We start from the raw sequence: 18,330 nt of genomic DNA, 5'->3' as shown, positions 1-18,330 counted from the left end.
AAATGAAATGGTTCAATATTGTTATTTATACTTTTCTCAATACTATACCAACCTAAATTATGTTTATTTGTTTGTCTCCACGCCATCGCTTTATGAGAGACTTCATAAAGTCTATATAGGTCTGGATAACCTATCCCCTCCTGAGAGATGCCCCTTCTCAAGATATTTTTCGAGATCCTAGGTTTCTTTGTTGACCATACAAATATTGACAATAATTTATCAAAATCTTTCAATGTTTTCTTAGGAACTGCATATGGAATCATTCTAAACAAATATAACATTTTTGGTAATAGATAAGCTTTAAGTATGTTTATCCGACCTAACCAGGATAACTCTATTTTTTTCCATCTAGAGGTTAAGAATTTCATTTCTTCTAGTAGAGCACTAAAATTTAAAGAAATTGTTTCTGATAAATTTTTACTACTTTTAATGCCCAAATATTCAATTGTTTGCTGAATTTTAATTGCGTTAACTCCCTCTGTAAGAGATCTTTGTTGGTTTTCATTCAGATTTCATGTTATTACTTGTGTCTTTGAAAGGTTTATTTTGTAATTAGAAAAGGATGAATATTCCCTTATTGCTTCCAAAATGGAAAAATATGAGTATTCTGGAGAGGATAATGTTAGAAGTACGTCGTCTGCACATAATGTAATTGTATGTTCCTGAGAACCCATTTTTATCCCGAGCAGGGCCGGCCCTATAATGGGGCAGACTGGGGCAATTGCCCCAGGCGGCACTTTAGAAGGGGCGGCACTTTGCCGCCCCAAGCGCTTTTTTTTTTTTTTTTTTTGAAGCGGAGGAGAGAGAGGGGCACCGAGTGGTTTTCGCTTACCCGCTCGGCGCTTCTCTCTCTCTCTCCTCAGCGGCGAGTCTCCCTGTTCGGCTCCGGTGCCGGCTTGTAATGCAGAGCGCCGGAAGTGACGTCAATTTCCGGCGCTCAGCATTACAAGCCGGCACCGTGGCAGAGCAGGGAGACTCGCCGCAGGACTGTTTAAAGGTAAGTACCGGGGGGGGCAGTATTTATGGCGTCGGCGAAGTTTAAAATGCCCCCCCCGGCGTCGGCGGGGGGGGCAGCGTTTTAAACTTCGCCCCCCCCGGCGTCGGCGGGGGGGGAGGCGGCGTTTTAAACTTCGCCCCAGGCGGCGTTTAGTCTTCGGCCGGCCCTGATCCCGAGGATCTAATTTGAATTTCTTATAGACATTGCTAGAGGCTCCATAACCAATGCATATATCAGTGGAGCTAATGGGCAACCCTGGCGCGTACCATTTTGGATTTTAAAATGTTTCGATTCAAATGCTTGAAGATATTCCTCTTATATTCGATGTTTTCTCCCAAGACCGGTTCATCCCAGTCCCTGAGCTCCAGTTCATCCCAGTCCCTGAGCTCCGGGACACCCTTAACCTGTTGAAGTCTCCTTCCTAAAATTCAGTGTTTTGGTGGAGCTTTTACTAGATGTGTCTGTGAATAAATCTCTGATGCCCCCCCCATTATGGTCTCTGTTCCCCAAATGCTGGACAAAAGCTCTACATTTTTAGTTATCATGAGATCCAGACAGGGGTCCTTTCTGGTTGGTGTCTCCGCTAATTGTGACACGAAGCCGTCGTCTAACAGATTAAAAAAATGCTCCCCTTTACAGAACTATTTTTGGTAATACTCCAGTGAATTTCTGGCTAATTAAAATCTCCCATGATTACAACATATATGATAGAAGAGTATTATCTAAAGGATGAGAGTGACCCGCACTGACCTCCTTCTTAACAGTGGCCAAAATTTGAAATAAACCTTTGTGGCCTTTGGGTTGATCTTTGTTTAATTATCATACATGGTCACTTAGAAAACACATAGACAAAATCAGGTCACAGTAACCTGCACAAAGTTTGATAAACTAAAAAAAACACTTTTATCATCATCATCATGGTCACATGCTACAGATTTTTGCTATAAATTACCAGGATATTCACTGTTCTGCATTCGCCGTCACCATGAGGGGAATCCTACTTGCTCTTCTGCTTGCACTAGCACGTAAGGCACAGACCGTCTCCATTCATTCATCTGCATTTTAATGCTCTGACTTATTTCTCATCTGTGAAATTCTGTTTTTCTTGCAGGCTCGGAAAACTCCCAAATCGGTAGGTTTTGGATTTTTCCCTTTCGTGTTACTCTGTATAGTGTTCCCTGTACATATCTTGTGACATTCATTGACCTGCAATCTGTGTGTCTAATTCAGAACCCATCTTAAGTGACGGCAAGACATCTGAGTACAACTATGAAGCGGTTATCCTAAGCGGACTTCCAGAAAGTGATCTGGCCAGGTCTGGCATCAAACTCAACTGCAAGGTCCAGATCAGCGAGTTTGCACAGAGAACGTACCTCCTGAAGGTAAAATGTCAATTCCTTGTCCATAAATCAAGCATTTCCCTTAAAGAAAAAGGAAAAACCCACACAAAACAGCACACTATCAACGCTTAAATCAATTTAGTTTATTCAGGCCGTTTTCAATGACTTTATAACGTTCCTCTACTCTCCATCCTAGATCCAATCTCCTGAAATAAAGGAGTATAATGGACAGTGGCCCAAAGACCCATTCACTCGATTATCGAAACTCACCCAGGCTATCGCAGACCAGCTCACAAGACCAGTGAAGTTCGAATACCACAATGGACGGGTTGGGGACATCCATGTCCCGGATGGGGTACCAAATTTGGTGGTCAACATTTACAGAGGAATTCTCAACTTGCTTCAAATGAACATGAAGAAGTCACAAAATGTCTACAGCCTTCAGGAGGTGAGTGTCACTCGCTGAAATCCTTAAAAAAACAAACGTGTCTTCCGTGCTATCGAGTACCAGTAAAATGATATTTGGGAATATGTCTTTTTTCTAAAATTGTCTATAGATAGCGCCAGAGGACTAACTCTTCTTGTATTCTGTTGCCAGTCCACCATTGGCGGTATCTGCCACACAAAATACGTGATCCAGCCGGACAGAAGAGGAGCTCGAATTAATGTTTTCAAATCCACAGACTTCAGCAACTGTCTGCAGAAAGTAGCAAAGAACGTTGGTATGGCTTTCATGGAACCCTGCCATTCCTGTAAAGAGGTACGTTTCATTTAGAGCCTCATCTCATCTAGGCTCTAGGTTTTCAATATAATATTAAATATCTCCTTAATGCCCCTTCACCAACTTTCCCCGTCTTTGCCACTAGCTGCACAGGAACCTGCGTGGAACTGCAACCTATACATATAAAATGAAGAGCAAGGGCCAGGGGGCTGTTATCATGGAAGTCACTGCCAGGCAGCTGATCCAGTTCACACCATTCTCAGAGCTTCATGGGGCTGCTGTCATGGAAGCAAGGTGAGTGGTTTGGGATGTTACTGGATTTCTAAATCAACGTACCTCTATGACTAGTTTAATTCACTCTGGACATGAGAACCGCATTTCAGTCCCTCCGAGAACGACCGTCTTTCTTCTGTTTCTTTTCCAGACAAGTTCTTACCTGGGCAGGAGCCAAGAACGGTCAGATGAATGCTCCTCAGATTCAGCTCCAGAACCGTGGAAACCTCCAATACGATTTTGCAGAAGAGTTGCAGCAAATGCCCATTATTCTACTGAAAACCAAAAGCCCAGAGGCACAGGTACCACAGACATCAACCACTTAAACCTGGTTTACCGGGGGCTTTATCAGCATACCGAGTTCATGCAGTCCCGTCTCAAACGTCTTGTGCCTTTCACCATGCGCTCCGACAGAGCAACGTTTTCAAATAAAGCCCTTTGTGTCAGACTAGGGTGGCTTTCCATCCAGAGGCTCAAACTTTCCTGTGGGATTTGAAGCCTTGCAGGTCATGCAATCCATCATAATGAAAGCCAGCTTCTTTCACCCGACACAAGTAAATTCTTGTTTTTGTGATAACAGATAGTGGAGACTCTGCAGCATCTGGTACAGAATAACCAGCAGCAGGTCCATGGTGATGCTCCGATGAAATATGCCCAGCTCGTTCAGCTCCTGCGGGCATCCTCCTATGAAGCCATTCAGTCCATCTGGAAGCAGTTTTCTGGAAAACTTCAATATAGGTTCTTATTTTTATCAATATCGCTTCGTAAATGTCTCATGAGGGGAATAGCAACAACATAAGAAACTGAGAGGGAAATGTATCCCACCACGTGCTACCGGGTACAGACTGGACTGTAGTAATTCATGTTACTTTATAAAGCAGGTTGTCTCCATCGTTGAGTGTCTAAGGCCCATAGTAAAGACCTGACTACCACAGAACGCTCCTGTACCATGAATAGCATTGTCAGTTTGGTGCAGTAACCATGGCAATATCTCACTCTTCACCAGGCGTTGGCTCCTGAATGCCATCCCGGCAGCTGGCACTACAGATTGCCTAAGGTTCATCAAACAGAATATTCATAATGACGAGCTGCAAGTTGGAGAGGCCATGATGGCGTTAGCCTACACCATGCAGTTTACCAGAGCCAACCACCAAACCCTCCAACTGTGCCAGGTACGGTGCGATTCACGGCGGTTTCCTCCCATAGAATCGGCTCAATGCCAGTCCACTGACAACTTGCTTATAAATTGAATTAAAAAAAAGTTTAAAATGAAAACCATTTCTGAATGAATAACTAACATAATGTTTACACCGTTTGCTTTGTGCTGCTTTCCAGGATTTAATATATGATTCCCGAATCCAGAAATCACGCACTTTGTTCAAAACCGCCATCCTTGCTTATGGATCAATGGTGAAAAAATACTGTGCCCATGTGACTAGTTGCCCAGAAAATGTCCTGGAGGTAAGTGATCTCTGCAGAAATTAAGAAAATATATCACTTTATAACAATGTTTGGCTAATTAGAGATTAAGTAGAAACATAAGTAGACTGCACAAAAAAGCATTCAAATATAAAAGGCTGTTTTTTAATTACTTTCTCACTGTTCTGTAAATAACCCAATGTGTTCCCGTGGGATTTCTTGAATAATCATCAATAGTCATCTCTTTGACTTGGAGGATAAGTTGCGCTGTATTTGTACACTCCACGTATTCTAGAGGGAATGTTCTAAACATCTCGTGCAGTTCTGTTTCATTAAGATTCTTTGAATTAGTTCTTCACTGCTTTGTCCAAATGACGTTCCTCGTCAGCCTGTTCCTTACCATGTTGGTTGCTCTCTTCTAGCCTCTTCACAACACGTTGGCTGAAGCAGCTAATAAAGCCCACGAAGAGGACATCTCTCTGGCCCTGAAGGCTTTGGGGAACGCCGGACAGCCTGCAAGCATCAAACGCATCCAAAAATTCCTGCCAGGATTTTCCTCCAGCGCCGCCCAATACCCGGTCAGAATCAAGACGGATGCTGTGATGGCGCTCAGAAACATCGCCAAATTAGAGCCACAAAGGGTAAGGATCACTGTGGATGTCTCTCTGTGGCTAATAACTGGAGAATTAGCCATTCTGACCCCTCGAACACAACAGTAGGTTCCTATAGAATGATTTTTTGTAATCTTAGGTGCAGGACATTCTGCTCCAAGTCTACATGAACCGAGATGCTCGTACAGAGGTGCGAATGATGGCATGTTTGGCTTTGTTTGAGACTAAGCCAGGACTGGCACTGGTGACCAGTATCGCAAATGTGGCTGCCAGAGAGGTCAAAACCAACCTGCAGCTCGCAAGCTTTGTATATTCGCAGATGAAAGCTTTATCCAGGAGCAAAGTTCCCCAACTGGAGCCTCTGTAAGTGCAAATCAAAGTTTTCTAATTACCCCTCAAGACCATCATCAGTTTTCTTATCTATTTACACAAATCACAAGCCCTTGGTGAACTCTCACTGCAGACACGACGAGTAGAGAGTACCTGGGCTGGTGAAATCGGACACTGATTCCTATTATTATTGTCCCCCCAGGGCTGCTGCCTGCAATGTCGCTCTGAAGATGTTGAATCCAGCCATTAATGGACTGGGATACAGATACAGCAAAGTTCTGCGATTTGACACCTTCAAATGTAAGTCCTGCAGACGCCATCCTGGGTGATTGGAAGCGCTGCACTGAAACAAACTGCCATACCCGGTCCCACCTGAACATGAAGATAGATGATATTTTCCAGAAAAATTACTTATTCAGAAGACTCATTATTGTTTTTTTTCCCCCACAGATCCCTTGATGTCTGGAGCTGCAGCCAAAGTTTACATTATGAACAGCGGAAACACCATGTTCCCAGTTTTCTTACTCACAAAAATCAGGGCGTATGTGGCTGGCACAGAGGTGGACATCATAGAGGTAACTTTATTCCACATTTACTGGGTAATTCTGGAAAATTCCAGTTCAGAACCCATTTCCACCTTTTTGGCGGTGTTTCCTTTTTCAATGAATATTATATCTTCTGCTAGATTGGTCTACGAGGAGAAGGGATCGAGGAAGCTCTCAGGAGACAAAACACCCCATTTGCAGATTATCCAATGCATAAGAAGATCGCTCAGATTTTGAAAACAGTAAGATTTCTTTTCTACTTTTCATGATAAATTTTCTCAGTAACTGAGAATCGTAACCTTTGCCTTTATGTCTGCAGTTACTGGGATTTAAGGGGGTTTCTGCTCAAGCTCCCATGATGTCCGGCTATGTCAAGGTTTTTGGTCAGGAAATGGCCTTCACAAGGATCACCAGAGAAGTCATTCAAAGCGTAATCCGGGTAGGTAAAGCCCGGAACTTTCCTTGCCTTTTAGATATTTTTACCCAGAGGGTTTGAGGTAGACTTCTGTTTTTCCCCACCAGGCACTGAATGAGCCGGCAGAAAGACACACAGCAGTGAAGAGTACCGTCAACAGGCTTATGAATGGCATGGTCGGCCATTACGCACGTGCTATGCTGGCGACAGAGGTCCGGCACATCGTCCCAAGCACTGTTGGTTTACCGGTGGAATTCAGTTTATACGCTTCCGCCGTGATCAATGCAGCCGCCAATGGTAAGTCTTCCTATCAGTGACGTTTCTTTCTCTCCTCTGACGCATCCTCCTTTTACAAATGGCCTCTTTCTATATTCCAGCTGACGCTAAGGTGACTCCGACGCCGTCTGCTGATTTTCGGGCGGCACAACTGCTGGAATCACAGGTGCAGCTCAATGCAGACGTGAGCCCCAGGTAAAGAGATCCATACAGATATAAGTACTGTGCGGAAATTAAACGATGGCTTTACTCTTAAATACATAATACCTGCCGCAGAATCCTGATAATGATCGCTTCCCATGTTATATTCACAGCACTTTACTGCATGCCGTGGCTACAATGGGAATTAATACCCCCCTCATTCAGAGCGGAATTGAGTTCCATGGAAAAATGCAGATGAATCTCCACGGCAAATTCACGGCTCATATGGACATGAAAGAGAAAAATTTTAAAATAGAATCACCTACCATCCAGCAAGAAAGCGATTTGGTCCAAATAAGGTAATTTTCCCAAATAGTCTCCTCAAATTTCAAGGACAAAGGGATTGATGACTGACCAGCGGCCTCCATGGCTTTCCCATTCAAAGCAAAGGTTCAGTAGTGAGAATTTTTATGCACAGAAACACTTTGTTAAACTTTACTTGCATGGATAACCAACAGCAAAAAGGACACAGAATAACATCACCATCTTATAAAAAAAAGGGGTAGTCTGTACTTTGCAGGTCAGACCAGCCGAGGCACGATACGGCAGGATAAATGCGCTACAGCTCCACCTACTGTCCAAAGGGCTAGTAGCACGTCCATAATAGATCATGCGCAGAGGTCACCATGCCAACAATAACTCGCATTTCTCCAAAACTCTCTAGGGCGCAGACCTTCGCCGTCAGTAGGAATGTGGAAGACTTGGAGGCAACAAAGAAGACGTTGGTTGTGCCAAGAGCAGCAGCGCAAGATATCCTGAAGAAACGCTTTGAGACGACAGGAAAGGCCTCGGCAGAAGGAGCCAGCATGATGGTAACAAAATCATGCCATTCCTTAATAACCAGTTTCCCCACCATAGAATACGTCATCCTACTGACTTATCAAATATGGCAGAGGATAAATTATTCTAAAATGATACTTTTGATTTATCTTCAGGAATGTGATTTCTTTTCTTCTGATTAGGGGTTGTGGAGACGACCTTGTAAAGTGTCTTCAGAATGATATTCACAGACAAACTGAGCCATTCGTGGAAATCCTGATTTTGCTGTCGTACATTCTTAATACTGATGGATTTCTCCTTGTTTTTATTATTCTTATGTCAGGCGGCGTCTTCAGAAATGGTCTCTACAAAATATGTTGACCTTGCAGCTGGAAGGCACCATCAGCAGTCTTCTACTAACTTGTTCCACGGGTGTGCTAGCCTTTCCAAACTTGGCATTAATATTTGTATTGGAAGCAATTCTCGCAATGCTGGCTACAAAAAACAGTCCTTTTTATATCAAGCAGTTGGGAATCATGAAGCCACAGTCACGGTAAAACCAGGTACGTGACTCCCAAAACACACTGCTGGCACTTCTCATGACCGGGGAGTTCTAGGGGTCTGGGGTCTGTAACACGAGGAAACAGAGGGCAGTGTGAGCAGCTTGCGCTGGTGCGTTTCGCATGACTGACGCGCTTCTTCCCACTGGTAGATCACACTAATGCAGCAATCGAGAAACTGCAGCTGGAAATAACAGCCGGACCGATGGCAGCTTCCAAAATCATTGTTCTGGCAGATATCGAGGAGCAAGAAGGTGAAGCGCCAGAAGACTCCGTGGTCCAGAAGAGGCTGAAAACAATTCTGGGAATTGACGATGAGTTCATGGTGGGTGTCATTGTAGGACCAGAATCATTTTTTCCATGTGAATTTGAGGGAAAAGCCCACCTTGAAGGCATTACCTTAATTTTACTATTTTTTCTGTGTTAATAGGCCAGAAACGAGAGCCTTGCCAAAAGATCAAACAAGCGGAAATCTCACCCCCAGAAGCAGGGCCATCATAGCAGACAACTAAAAGACGCAGAAGTTGTAGAAGCACGCAGACCTCAATCTTCATCGTCTAGCTCCTCCAGCTCTCCATCCTCTTCCTCCTCCTCATCCTCTTCTTCCTCCTCTTCTTCATCATCATCCTCCTCCTCGTCATCCTCCTCTAATTCCAGCTGGAGATCTAAGGAAAGGAGGCGTGCTATTGGACAGTCAAGCAGCAGCAGCAGCAGCAGCAGCCAAGAGCAGAACAAGAAGAAGCAGCAGCAGCAGCAGGGTGGCCGGACAACCGGAGGCCACAGTAGGAGACGCAGTAGCCCCAGCAGTAGCTCCAGCAGCAGCAGTAGTGGCAGTTCTAGCAGCAGCTCCAGTAGCTCCAGTAGTTCCCGCAGCAGCAGTTCCAGCAGCTCCAGCAGCAGGCAGAACAGCAGGAATCGGCGCCAGAGAAGCAGCCGCCAACAGCAGCACCAAGCAAGAGGCACCAAACCTTCCAGCAGCAGCAGCAGCAGCAGTAGTAGTAGTTGGAGCAGCAGCAGCAGCAGCAACCAGGACTCCAGATACAAGGTAACGACACAGAGAAGGCCTGAAACACGCGGACGGGTGCTTTATACTGAACAGTGGAGTGTTATGGTCACAGTAGAGGTTTGTTTATAGGAAGATTTCTTGTTAAGTCATTCCTTTTTTTGCCTCTTTCCATTATACAGAAACAGAGGGAGTTTTATAATCTTCGCTTCAATCCCGCAAACAGGCCACGGGTAAGTCCGCATTTATTTTTAAGGGCAATGTCTGTATAATGGCGTCTCTGATCCTCCTCTTCCTGTGCAACATTTGTGAAAGTGTGTTTGTATTATACTAAAAGTTCAAAGTTCTACAATTTACTTACTTATTTATAAAATCTATAATTTACTGATTCCGAACACATAAAAGTGGTAATTTCTCTAGTGTAGGCTTTATAACGCTCAGAGGTTGAGTTGGATACAGAATCTTCGTTACACAAAGAATATTTGTGGTGTCATTTTTAGGACGCAGTCAGGGGCAATCCTCGCCAGTCTTCTTCCTCTTCGAGCTCCTCGTCCAGCAGCAGTCAGGCCTCTGCCTTCAGACATCGGGTGAGTTTGTGGATCTGTGGGTTTCTTCATAACAATGGTCTTGATTCTGGGGAATCACTAACTATGCCGTTTCCTTGGTTTCTTTGATGTAGGCGAGATTCATGGGTGACAATAAGCCCCCCGCACTGGTCATCACTGCAAGGGCCATTCGGAACGACAACAAACGCCAAGGCTACCAAGTGATCGTGTATGCGGATTATCACGCTGCTAAGCCTCAGCTCCAGGCCTACATGGTGGACATTACACAAACAAGCAGGTGGAGAGCTTGCTTTGATGCTGTTGTCCTCAATCCTCACGAAGCTTGGGTAATTAAATAGTAACTGATGTCCCATGGAAAATAAATAATTGCTGTTTAGCTTTCTGTATAATTAGACTTCATTACTTCTGGCTGCTCTAGGCAAATGTAAAATGGGGCCAGAATTGCCAAGATTACAAGGTCCTCATGAAAGCCCAAACCGGACACTTTGGAAGTCAGCCTGCAATGAAAGTGACTGTGGAATGGCCCAGACTTCCATCCAAAGTGAAGTCGCTCGGCAGACAGTAAGAATACACAAGGACTTTCTATTTTTTGGCTGACCCTTCTAGCCGTTTTCTCGTCCTCCATCAGTAATAACTGCTGGTAGCATTCGCTTGCCTGTTTCTAAATCATACCTGTAACAAAGTTTCTCTCGCCACTTCTCCCGCTTTCAGAGTCTCTGAATATCTCCCCGGTGCTGCCTACATGGCAGGATTCTCCGAGAAGATGAGAAAGAACCCCCAACGTCAGGCCAAACTTATTATGTCTCTAAGTTCTCCAAGTACTCTTGATATAGTTGTCCAAGTACCAAAGGTAAATATACTGACTATATATTATTATTTGTTTTATACAGCGCCTTCATATTCTGCAGCACTGTACAATGGGTAAACAGGACAAAACAAGGAGTGCATAGCATAACAATTTAACTTACAGAGAAAAAAGTAAGGACGGCCCTGTGCACAGGAGCTTACAATCTAGAGGGAGGTAGAGTGTTATACACAAGAGGTAAAAGTGCTGCTCTTAGGGACCAGCCACACTCGTATAAGTATTGTCTGAAAGCAGGAGATGGGGTAGGAAAGGTGAGGGAAAGGGCATTAACACGTAAGTTCGTAGGAGTCCCTAAAGAAGTGTGTATTGAGGAAAAAGAAAGGGGAAAGATGGAAAGACGGAGGAAACGCGTTCCGGGGGTGTTCTTCGGCATTGGATCCCTATCTCTGACAAAATGAATAGTATTTTATTTGTTCTATTGCAGGCCACCCTGTATTATAGAGCTTTAAGAATCCCTGTGCCCATCCCAGCTCATCCAAACAGAAAGGATGAGGTCCAGCTGGCGCCTACATGGAACATGTTCTCTGAAGCTCCTCAGATGCTCATCGAGTCCCTCCAAGGTGGGATGAAAGCTGTTACTGAGACTAAAAACTAGTAGCAAGCAGCCGTAATTTGCCAATCTCACGTCATTACTGTGTTTCTCGCCAGGCGAATGCAAAGTCTCACACAACAGCATTAGCACATTCAATGGGGTCGAGATACCTAACGCCTTGACTGAAACCTGTTACCACGTTCTGGCCCAAGACTGCACCCCTGAGCTCAAATTCATGGTGATGATGAGAAACTCCAAAGAGTCTCCAGAGCACAAAGTTATTAATGTCAAAGTCGGCACATAGTAAGTATTATATACCAGGTTATTCACACATCGCAGAAGGACTCCAATATAGGAACTTAATCAGGGAGTGCAATGTAACGCGAACCACAAACAGAGAAATTCATGTAGCGTCACCTAAGCTTTCAGGACCTCAAAGGTCTCTTTCATCTGAAGGTTCATTCCATCCAAAGAAGAGACCTCTGAGTTTCCAAAAGCTTACGTTTTCCACATTTTTATTATGTTATAGTAAGTTTACAGCAAATGTATATCCAAAAAAGGTATCTGGCCCAATATGGCTAAATCAATTTTCCTCATCATTGTTTTATATAAAATAATTCTATAATCCAAATTTTGTGAAAATGCCCGTGATGTAGTAACGTATGTTTTATTCCCTGCCATTCAGCGATATCGACATGAGTTTCTTGGCTGACTCTCTGAAGATGAAGATCAATGGTATTGAAATTTTAGATGAACACCTCCCATACAAATCTCACGGGGGTAAGATCCAAAAATGTACCCATCCACTGGGGCACTCACACCTCGAAGACCTTAAACGTGGGTGGATTGTTTCTCTTATGATTCCTTTTGTTTTCAGATCCAACTGTGGAGATTCACAAAAAGGGCAGCGGGGTATCTCTCTCTGCTCTTGATTACGGCATTCAGGAGCTTTTCTATGACGGGTTAACCTTCAAGGTATTTCTCTTTCTAAAGCAAAACGTTAAATAATATTTAAGTGGGCAAAAAGTAATCTGGGAGCCCCCCGATATCATCTGTGTTTTCAGGTAAGACCCTCAATATGGATGAAAGGCAAGACCTGTGGTATCTGCGGCCAAAACGATGATGAGACAGAACAGGAGTACAAGATGCCCGACGGTGCTGTTGCCAAAGACCAAATGAGCTTCCTCCATTCCTGGATCGCCAAACCAGAGCCGTGCAACGAAGGTACCCGTCACTTAATACTAACAATAACAGTAATCCAATGATAACTCTTAACACGCTTAATACCTTATTATGTTAATACGGCAGCAGAATAATAACCAAAACGTGTTTCTTATAGGATGCCACGTCCAGCGATCAATTGTGAAACTTGACAAAACTGCTGAAACTTATGGAGAGAAAGCAAAATGTTACTCGGTTCAGCCGGTCTTGCGCTGCGCCAAAGGCTGCTCTCCACTTAAAACAGTCCAGGTGTCCACTGGTTTCCATTGCCTGCCCTCCGGTGAGTGTACACGACGCGACTCACAGCATGATAACAAACAGACTATGAGCATCACTGCCTGGTATAGATTATAAAACTCTGGAACAAAGGCAGCAAGAACCTCATAACCCTCACAATATCAAATATTTTCAGATATAAAAAAAATCCCAAGTAAAACAGCGACCGTCTATTAAACACCAACAGCCTTTCTCTGCTATAAGTACCGGCCCGTATTATCTGGGAACCGTTATTATTATTCTGTATTATATGTAAGTACCGGCCCGTATTATCTGGGAACCTTTATTATTATTCTGTATTATATGTAAGTACCGGCCCGTATTATCTGGAACCGTTATTATTATTCTGTATTATATGTAAGTACCGGCCCGTATTATCTGGGAACCGTTACTATTATTCTGTATTATATGTAAGTACCGGCCTGTATTATCTGGAACCGTTATTATTAATCTGTATTATATGTAAGTACCGGCCCGTATTATCTGGGAACCGTTGTTATTATTCTGTATTATATGTAAGTACCGACCCGTATAATCTGGGAACCGTTATTATTATTCTGTATTATATGTAAGTACCGGCCCGTATTATCTGGAACCGTTATTATTATTCTGTATTATATGTAAGTACCGGCCCGTATTATCTGGGAACCGTTATTATTATTCTGTATTATTTGTAAGTACCGGCCCGTATTATCTGGGAACCGTTATTATTATTCTGTATTATTTGTAAGTACCGGTCCGTATTTTCTGGGAACCGTTATTATTATTCTGTATTATATGTAAGTACCGGTCCATATTATCTGGGAACCGTTATTATTATTCTGTATTATATGTAAGTACCGGCCCGTATTATCTGGGAACCGTTATTATTATTCTGTGTTATATGTCAGTACCGGCCCGTATTATCTGGGAACCGTTACTATTATTCTGTATTATATGTAAGTACCGGCCCGTATTATCTGGGAACCGTTATTATTATTCTGTATTATATGTAAGTACCGGCCCGTATTATCTCGGAACTGTTACTATTATTCTGTATTATATGTAAGTACCGGCCCGTATTATCTGGGAACCGTTATTATTATTCTGTATTATATGTAAGTACCGACCCGTATAATCTGGGAACCGTTATTATTATTCTGTATTATATGTAAGTACCGACCCGTATAATCTGGGAACCGTTATTATTATTCTGTATTATATGTAAGTACCGGCCCGTATTATCTGGGAACCGTTATTATTATTCTGTATTATATGTAAGTACCGGCCCGTATTATCTGGAACCGTTATTATTATTCTGTATTATATGTAAGTACCGGCCCGTATTATCTGGAACCGTTATTATTATTCTGTATTATATGTAAGTACCGGCCCGTATTATCTGGGAACCGTTATTATTATTCTGTATTATATTTAAGTATCGGCCCGTATTATCTGGGAACCGTTATTATTATTCCGTGTTATATGTAAGTACCGGCCCGTATAATCTGGGAACCGTTATTATTATTCTGTGTTATATGTAAGTACCGGCCCGCATTATCTGGAACCGTTATTATTATTCTGTGTTATATGTCAGTACCGGCCCGTATAATCTGGGAACCGTTATTATTATTATTCCGTATTGTTTCTAACTACCGGCCGTATCTGGGGATGCCGGTATGAGAAGAGTGTTTTGGGATTTTAATGTGTAATTTACTGAAACCTGTTGTTTTTCTCCATCTACAGAAGCGTCTCTGGACCTCGCGGAAGGACAGGTGAGGCTGGAGAAGGCAGAAGATTTCTCACATCTGGTCGAAGCTCACACGGCCTGCTCATGTGACGCCTCACCATGCGCGGCCTGATCTGGACCTTTAAATTGTTTGGGAATATGAGTGTTGTATCCATCATGATCAGACTCAGTGGAGAAATATAATCAGATTGTAAGATTAGAGCAGGAAATAATCAAGATGTTGTAATATTTTACATTAAAGAAATGTTTGCATTCAAATAAGTTTCGTCATTCTTAATGTATAATTTTTAGTACACAAATGTTTTTTTTATAAGAAATTGTTGTAGGAAAAGTTGTTCTCTTTGACTGAGACGCGACATCTACTGCACTTTTTCACGATCATGGTAGCTAGATTGCAAACAATTATGCAGATCAAGAGACAAAGGTTCTTATATTTTAAAATGCACTTTCCACAATTTATAACCTCTCTCCGACACTATAGTCTCAGAAATACATAGTAACATAGTAATTTAGATTAAAAAAAAGACATAAGTCCATCAAGTTCAACCCTTCTACAGATCCTTCCTGCTTTTCATCTAAAAGAAGGAAAAAAAACCCACTTTTTTGACACTTAGGGTGAAAAAATTCCTTCTTTAAAAGCTGATCAGATTCCTCCTCGGATCGAGAAGCTGTACAATATGACTGTTTATTCTGTCATTTATACCCCTGTATGTTTAATACATGGTTATGTTTGGTAATGGTTTTACCCCTTTTGGAGTCATCCGGTGTATCTCATAGAACCCCCTCTCTCGGCGGTGAATTCTGTACCTTTATTGCCCTCACTGTAAAGAGAGGTCCTAACAGTGACTTATAAAGAGGCAGTACTGTAGTTTGGGGGTAGCCGTGTTAGTCCAGTATATAAGAATGCAAAAAAAACCCCAGAATGTTGCAGAATCAAAGAGGCAGATAATGTCCTCCTCCCCGTTTTATACCTTCCGATCTTATTGGCCTTTGCAGCTGCTGACTGGCATTGTGCACTGTTGAAAAGAACTGTGGCACAGGCACATGAACATTATGTAATCTTATCTAGTGACGCCCCAACCCCTAGGAATTTACACTATAGAGATATTAAGCAATAGTGCGGCTCATCACTGTATCCATGTACACTTACAGAGTGTCCCAAAAAACCCATGGAGCTCGGCGGCAGTGTTACTGCTGATGGAGGACGCCACTGGCACACTCGCTGTAAGTCCAATAGATCATGAAAGAGACAGATTTCTAAAAACAAATGACTGCTGCACCAAGGTCACAATTTTCAACAGAAAACAAAAACCCTACGTCCCACAAGCGAGTAGAGATACCTCCTGCCAGGGGCTCTCACACGGACTTCATTGACTGGACATGTATGAGGGGAGTGGGGACCATGTTACCATCAGGGACCTAAAACAAAACAACCCAAGAAGACGTGAGTTGGTACAAATAGTCCACAGCCCTTTTTATTAAACAGTCATCACCTAACATAAATAGCTAATCCTTGGCTCTAACTATACATGGTGCAGCTAGCATCTATAAGAAACAACCCGGGGATGCTGCCCTCCGCCTCGTCCAATGGATGAGCCAACACCGTGACCTTTCCACCATCAATGCTAACCACCAGCCGTCTCTCTTTGCTCATTGGGCACGTCCAATATAGATCCATCATGTAAAGGCCGGGGGAGGGGCCAACCACCCCAATTAACCTCCTTATTACCCTGACTCTTCCTCCAGCCATAACCAAACCCGACTGGCAAGCACCCCACAACCCCCCCCTGCTGTGACAGAAAAAGGAAATCAGAATTGCGTAAACATGGTGACAAGAGAGAACAAATACAATAATACAACAAAAATACAACAAAATACAACAAAAATAAGAGTAGGGCAGGAAGCTGCTACGGAGCGGTCAGGTAAAAGTGGCTGGGGCAGAGAGGAAGGGAGCCTAGCCATTCCTATTCCACCCCTTAATTCCCACACTTCCCCACCCCATACATTGCCCTGTCTGTCTGACACTTTTTACAGGGCCATTTCCAATTACCCTAACAAGTGTACATACAGAATATATACATATATATATATATATATATATATATATATATATATATATATATACACATAAGTATGACGGCTTCACACAGAGTATTATCTGTTACTCTAGACTGGGTGATTCACAGTGAGATCGGCTGCTCCTGTCTGGATGATTCACATTGCGATCGGCTGCTCTTGACTGGCTTCTTGACAATAGGCAGGTGCATGTTGGGACCTTTCCTATTACAACGATGGGGGCCACAGAACACACTCTTTAAATTAGGGACTGTCACTAGTGGAAAACTCCACACTCTCTGGTCAGACCTCACGTCGACATTCTGGAGAAGAGCGACTAACATTATAAAATATATAATATGATTCAGTATGAGAGGGAAGTTTATTTAAAAGGAGAATAAATGTTAGAACAAGAGGGTCAGTGGTCAGAGGACCACATGCCCCGGTTTTCAGCCCCAATTGAAATGTCTGTCCCCAGAATTATCCCCTGAATTTTTCTTCAGCCTATAGTTAAACTATATTACAGAAGTAACCTGGTATTACGCTTTAAACAAATACAGAATTCTGTTAGCAACTGTTCCAATCATGCAAGCAACGCGTCCCACAAAAATATGCTACGTCCACGTATCCACATTCTGTGCCGATGACGACGGCGCCCCCCGTATTCGCTCTCCCCCCAGGTATTCCTAGGAGAAACGCGTCTCCTGCCACGTGCTACGCTTACGGCCGTCAGCTCCAGAACTTTTCATCATATTAAATGATTGCATCAATATTAAATAAAATACACAAACCATTCGGTCAACGCAGGCTCGGATGGGAGAAAAAGGGTAATGTGGCTTTCACTGTTTATGTGAGTTTTGTTTTAATTACTGAAATAAAATGTTAATTTCAAAAATAGAAATGATTTTGTCCAGCGATGGATATGTCCCGGTGACTCCAAGCCAATACAAACGAACATCAGAGTCTGGGTCACCTGGACCTTTACAAATATCATAAATCTCTAAAGCAAACAGGTGACAGTAAACAGCGAGCGGGAATCTGTTCAGAATATCTCCGAACCTGGAGAGACACAGATCATACAAAGATCATACAGTCCATGCATGGACAGACACAGGTCATACAAAGATCATACAGTCCATGCATGGAGAGACACAGATCATACAAAGATCATACAGTCCATACTGCAACAGACACAGGTCATACAAAGATCATACAGTCCATGCATGGAGAGACACAGATCATACAAAGATCATAAAGTCCATACTTCAACAGATACAGGTCATACAATGATCATACAGTCCATGCATGGACAGATACAGATCATACAATGATCATACAGTCCATGCATGGACAGACTCAGATCATACAGCAAATCCACACACTGACAGATAAGGGTTAAAGGGGAATCTGTGTGGGCATTTTGGGGCATCAAAGCCTTTCTACGTAACTTAGGGCTGCAGTGACATGGAGGATCTCCATGCAGACATGTTTTGGTGAGTTTGGTATGGAGAGACTCAGGTGACCTGCACAGAGCCCTGACATTAAACCCATTGAATAGAAACACTGATTGTGAGCCAGACTTTCTTCTTCATGCCAGAAATATCTATAACAAAATAACATACTAAGTGAAGCTGTT

The 18,330-nt window shown here is 43.0% G+C and overlaps 1 protein-coding gene across 1 annotated transcript; it reads left to right on the top strand.

Annotated features, from left to right (window-relative positions):
• The first annotated feature begins 1,982 nt into the window (after nt 1–1,982).
• LOC128500982 (vitellogenin-A2-like) lies at nt 1,983–14,859 on the top strand. Its single transcript, XM_053470354.1, has 35 exons — nt 1,983–2,022; nt 2,109–2,129; nt 2,228–2,379; nt 2,534–2,785; nt 2,936–3,097; nt 3,204–3,352; nt 3,483–3,633; nt 3,912–4,069; nt 4,338–4,503; nt 4,667–4,792; nt 5,173–5,391; nt 5,501–5,724; nt 5,894–5,991; nt 6,142–6,266; nt 6,377–6,478; nt 6,556–6,675; nt 6,759–6,948; nt 7,029–7,122; nt 7,242–7,427; nt 7,793–7,940; nt 8,231–8,450; nt 8,600–8,772; nt 8,878–9,492; nt 9,633–9,687; nt 9,958–10,037; nt 10,130–10,342; nt 10,435–10,577; nt 10,728–10,866; nt 11,306–11,441; nt 11,530–11,716; nt 12,099–12,193; nt 12,291–12,388; nt 12,478–12,637; nt 12,753–12,914; nt 14,636–14,859. Exons 1-35 carry the CDS (start codon nt 1,983–1,985, stop codon nt 14,749–14,751), a joined length of 5,475 nt encoding a protein of 1,824 aa, XP_053326329.1. The 3' UTR covers nt 14,752–14,859.
• The last annotated feature ends 3,471 nt before the right edge of the window (nt 14,860–18,330 follow it).

The sequence above is a fragment of the Spea bombifrons genome, chromosome 6 (assembly GCF_027358695.1).
Source record: "Spea bombifrons isolate aSpeBom1 chromosome 6, aSpeBom1.2.pri, whole genome shotgun sequence".
In the NCBI taxonomy this organism is placed as follows: domain Eukaryota; kingdom Metazoa; phylum Chordata; class Amphibia; order Anura; family Pelobatidae; genus Spea; species Spea bombifrons.
Note: the sequence above shows the minus strand (reverse complement) of the source record. Positions and strands in the feature narration are given on the sequence as shown.

Excerpts from the sequence above, each read along its gene's own strand:
- LOC128500982 (XM_053470354.1), top strand. The coding sequence starts at position 1,983 with ATGAGGGGAATCCTACTTGCTCTTCTGCTTGCACTAGCAC. Across the intron at positions 6,479-6,555 it reads TCGCTCAGATTTTGAAAACA|TTACTGGGATTTAAGGGGGT; the intron begins GTAAGATTTCTT and ends TTATGTCTGCAG. Across the intron at positions 7,941-8,230 it reads CAGAAGGAGCCAGCATGATG|GCGGCGTCTTCAGAAATGGT; the intron begins GTAACAAAATCA and ends TTCTTATGTCAG.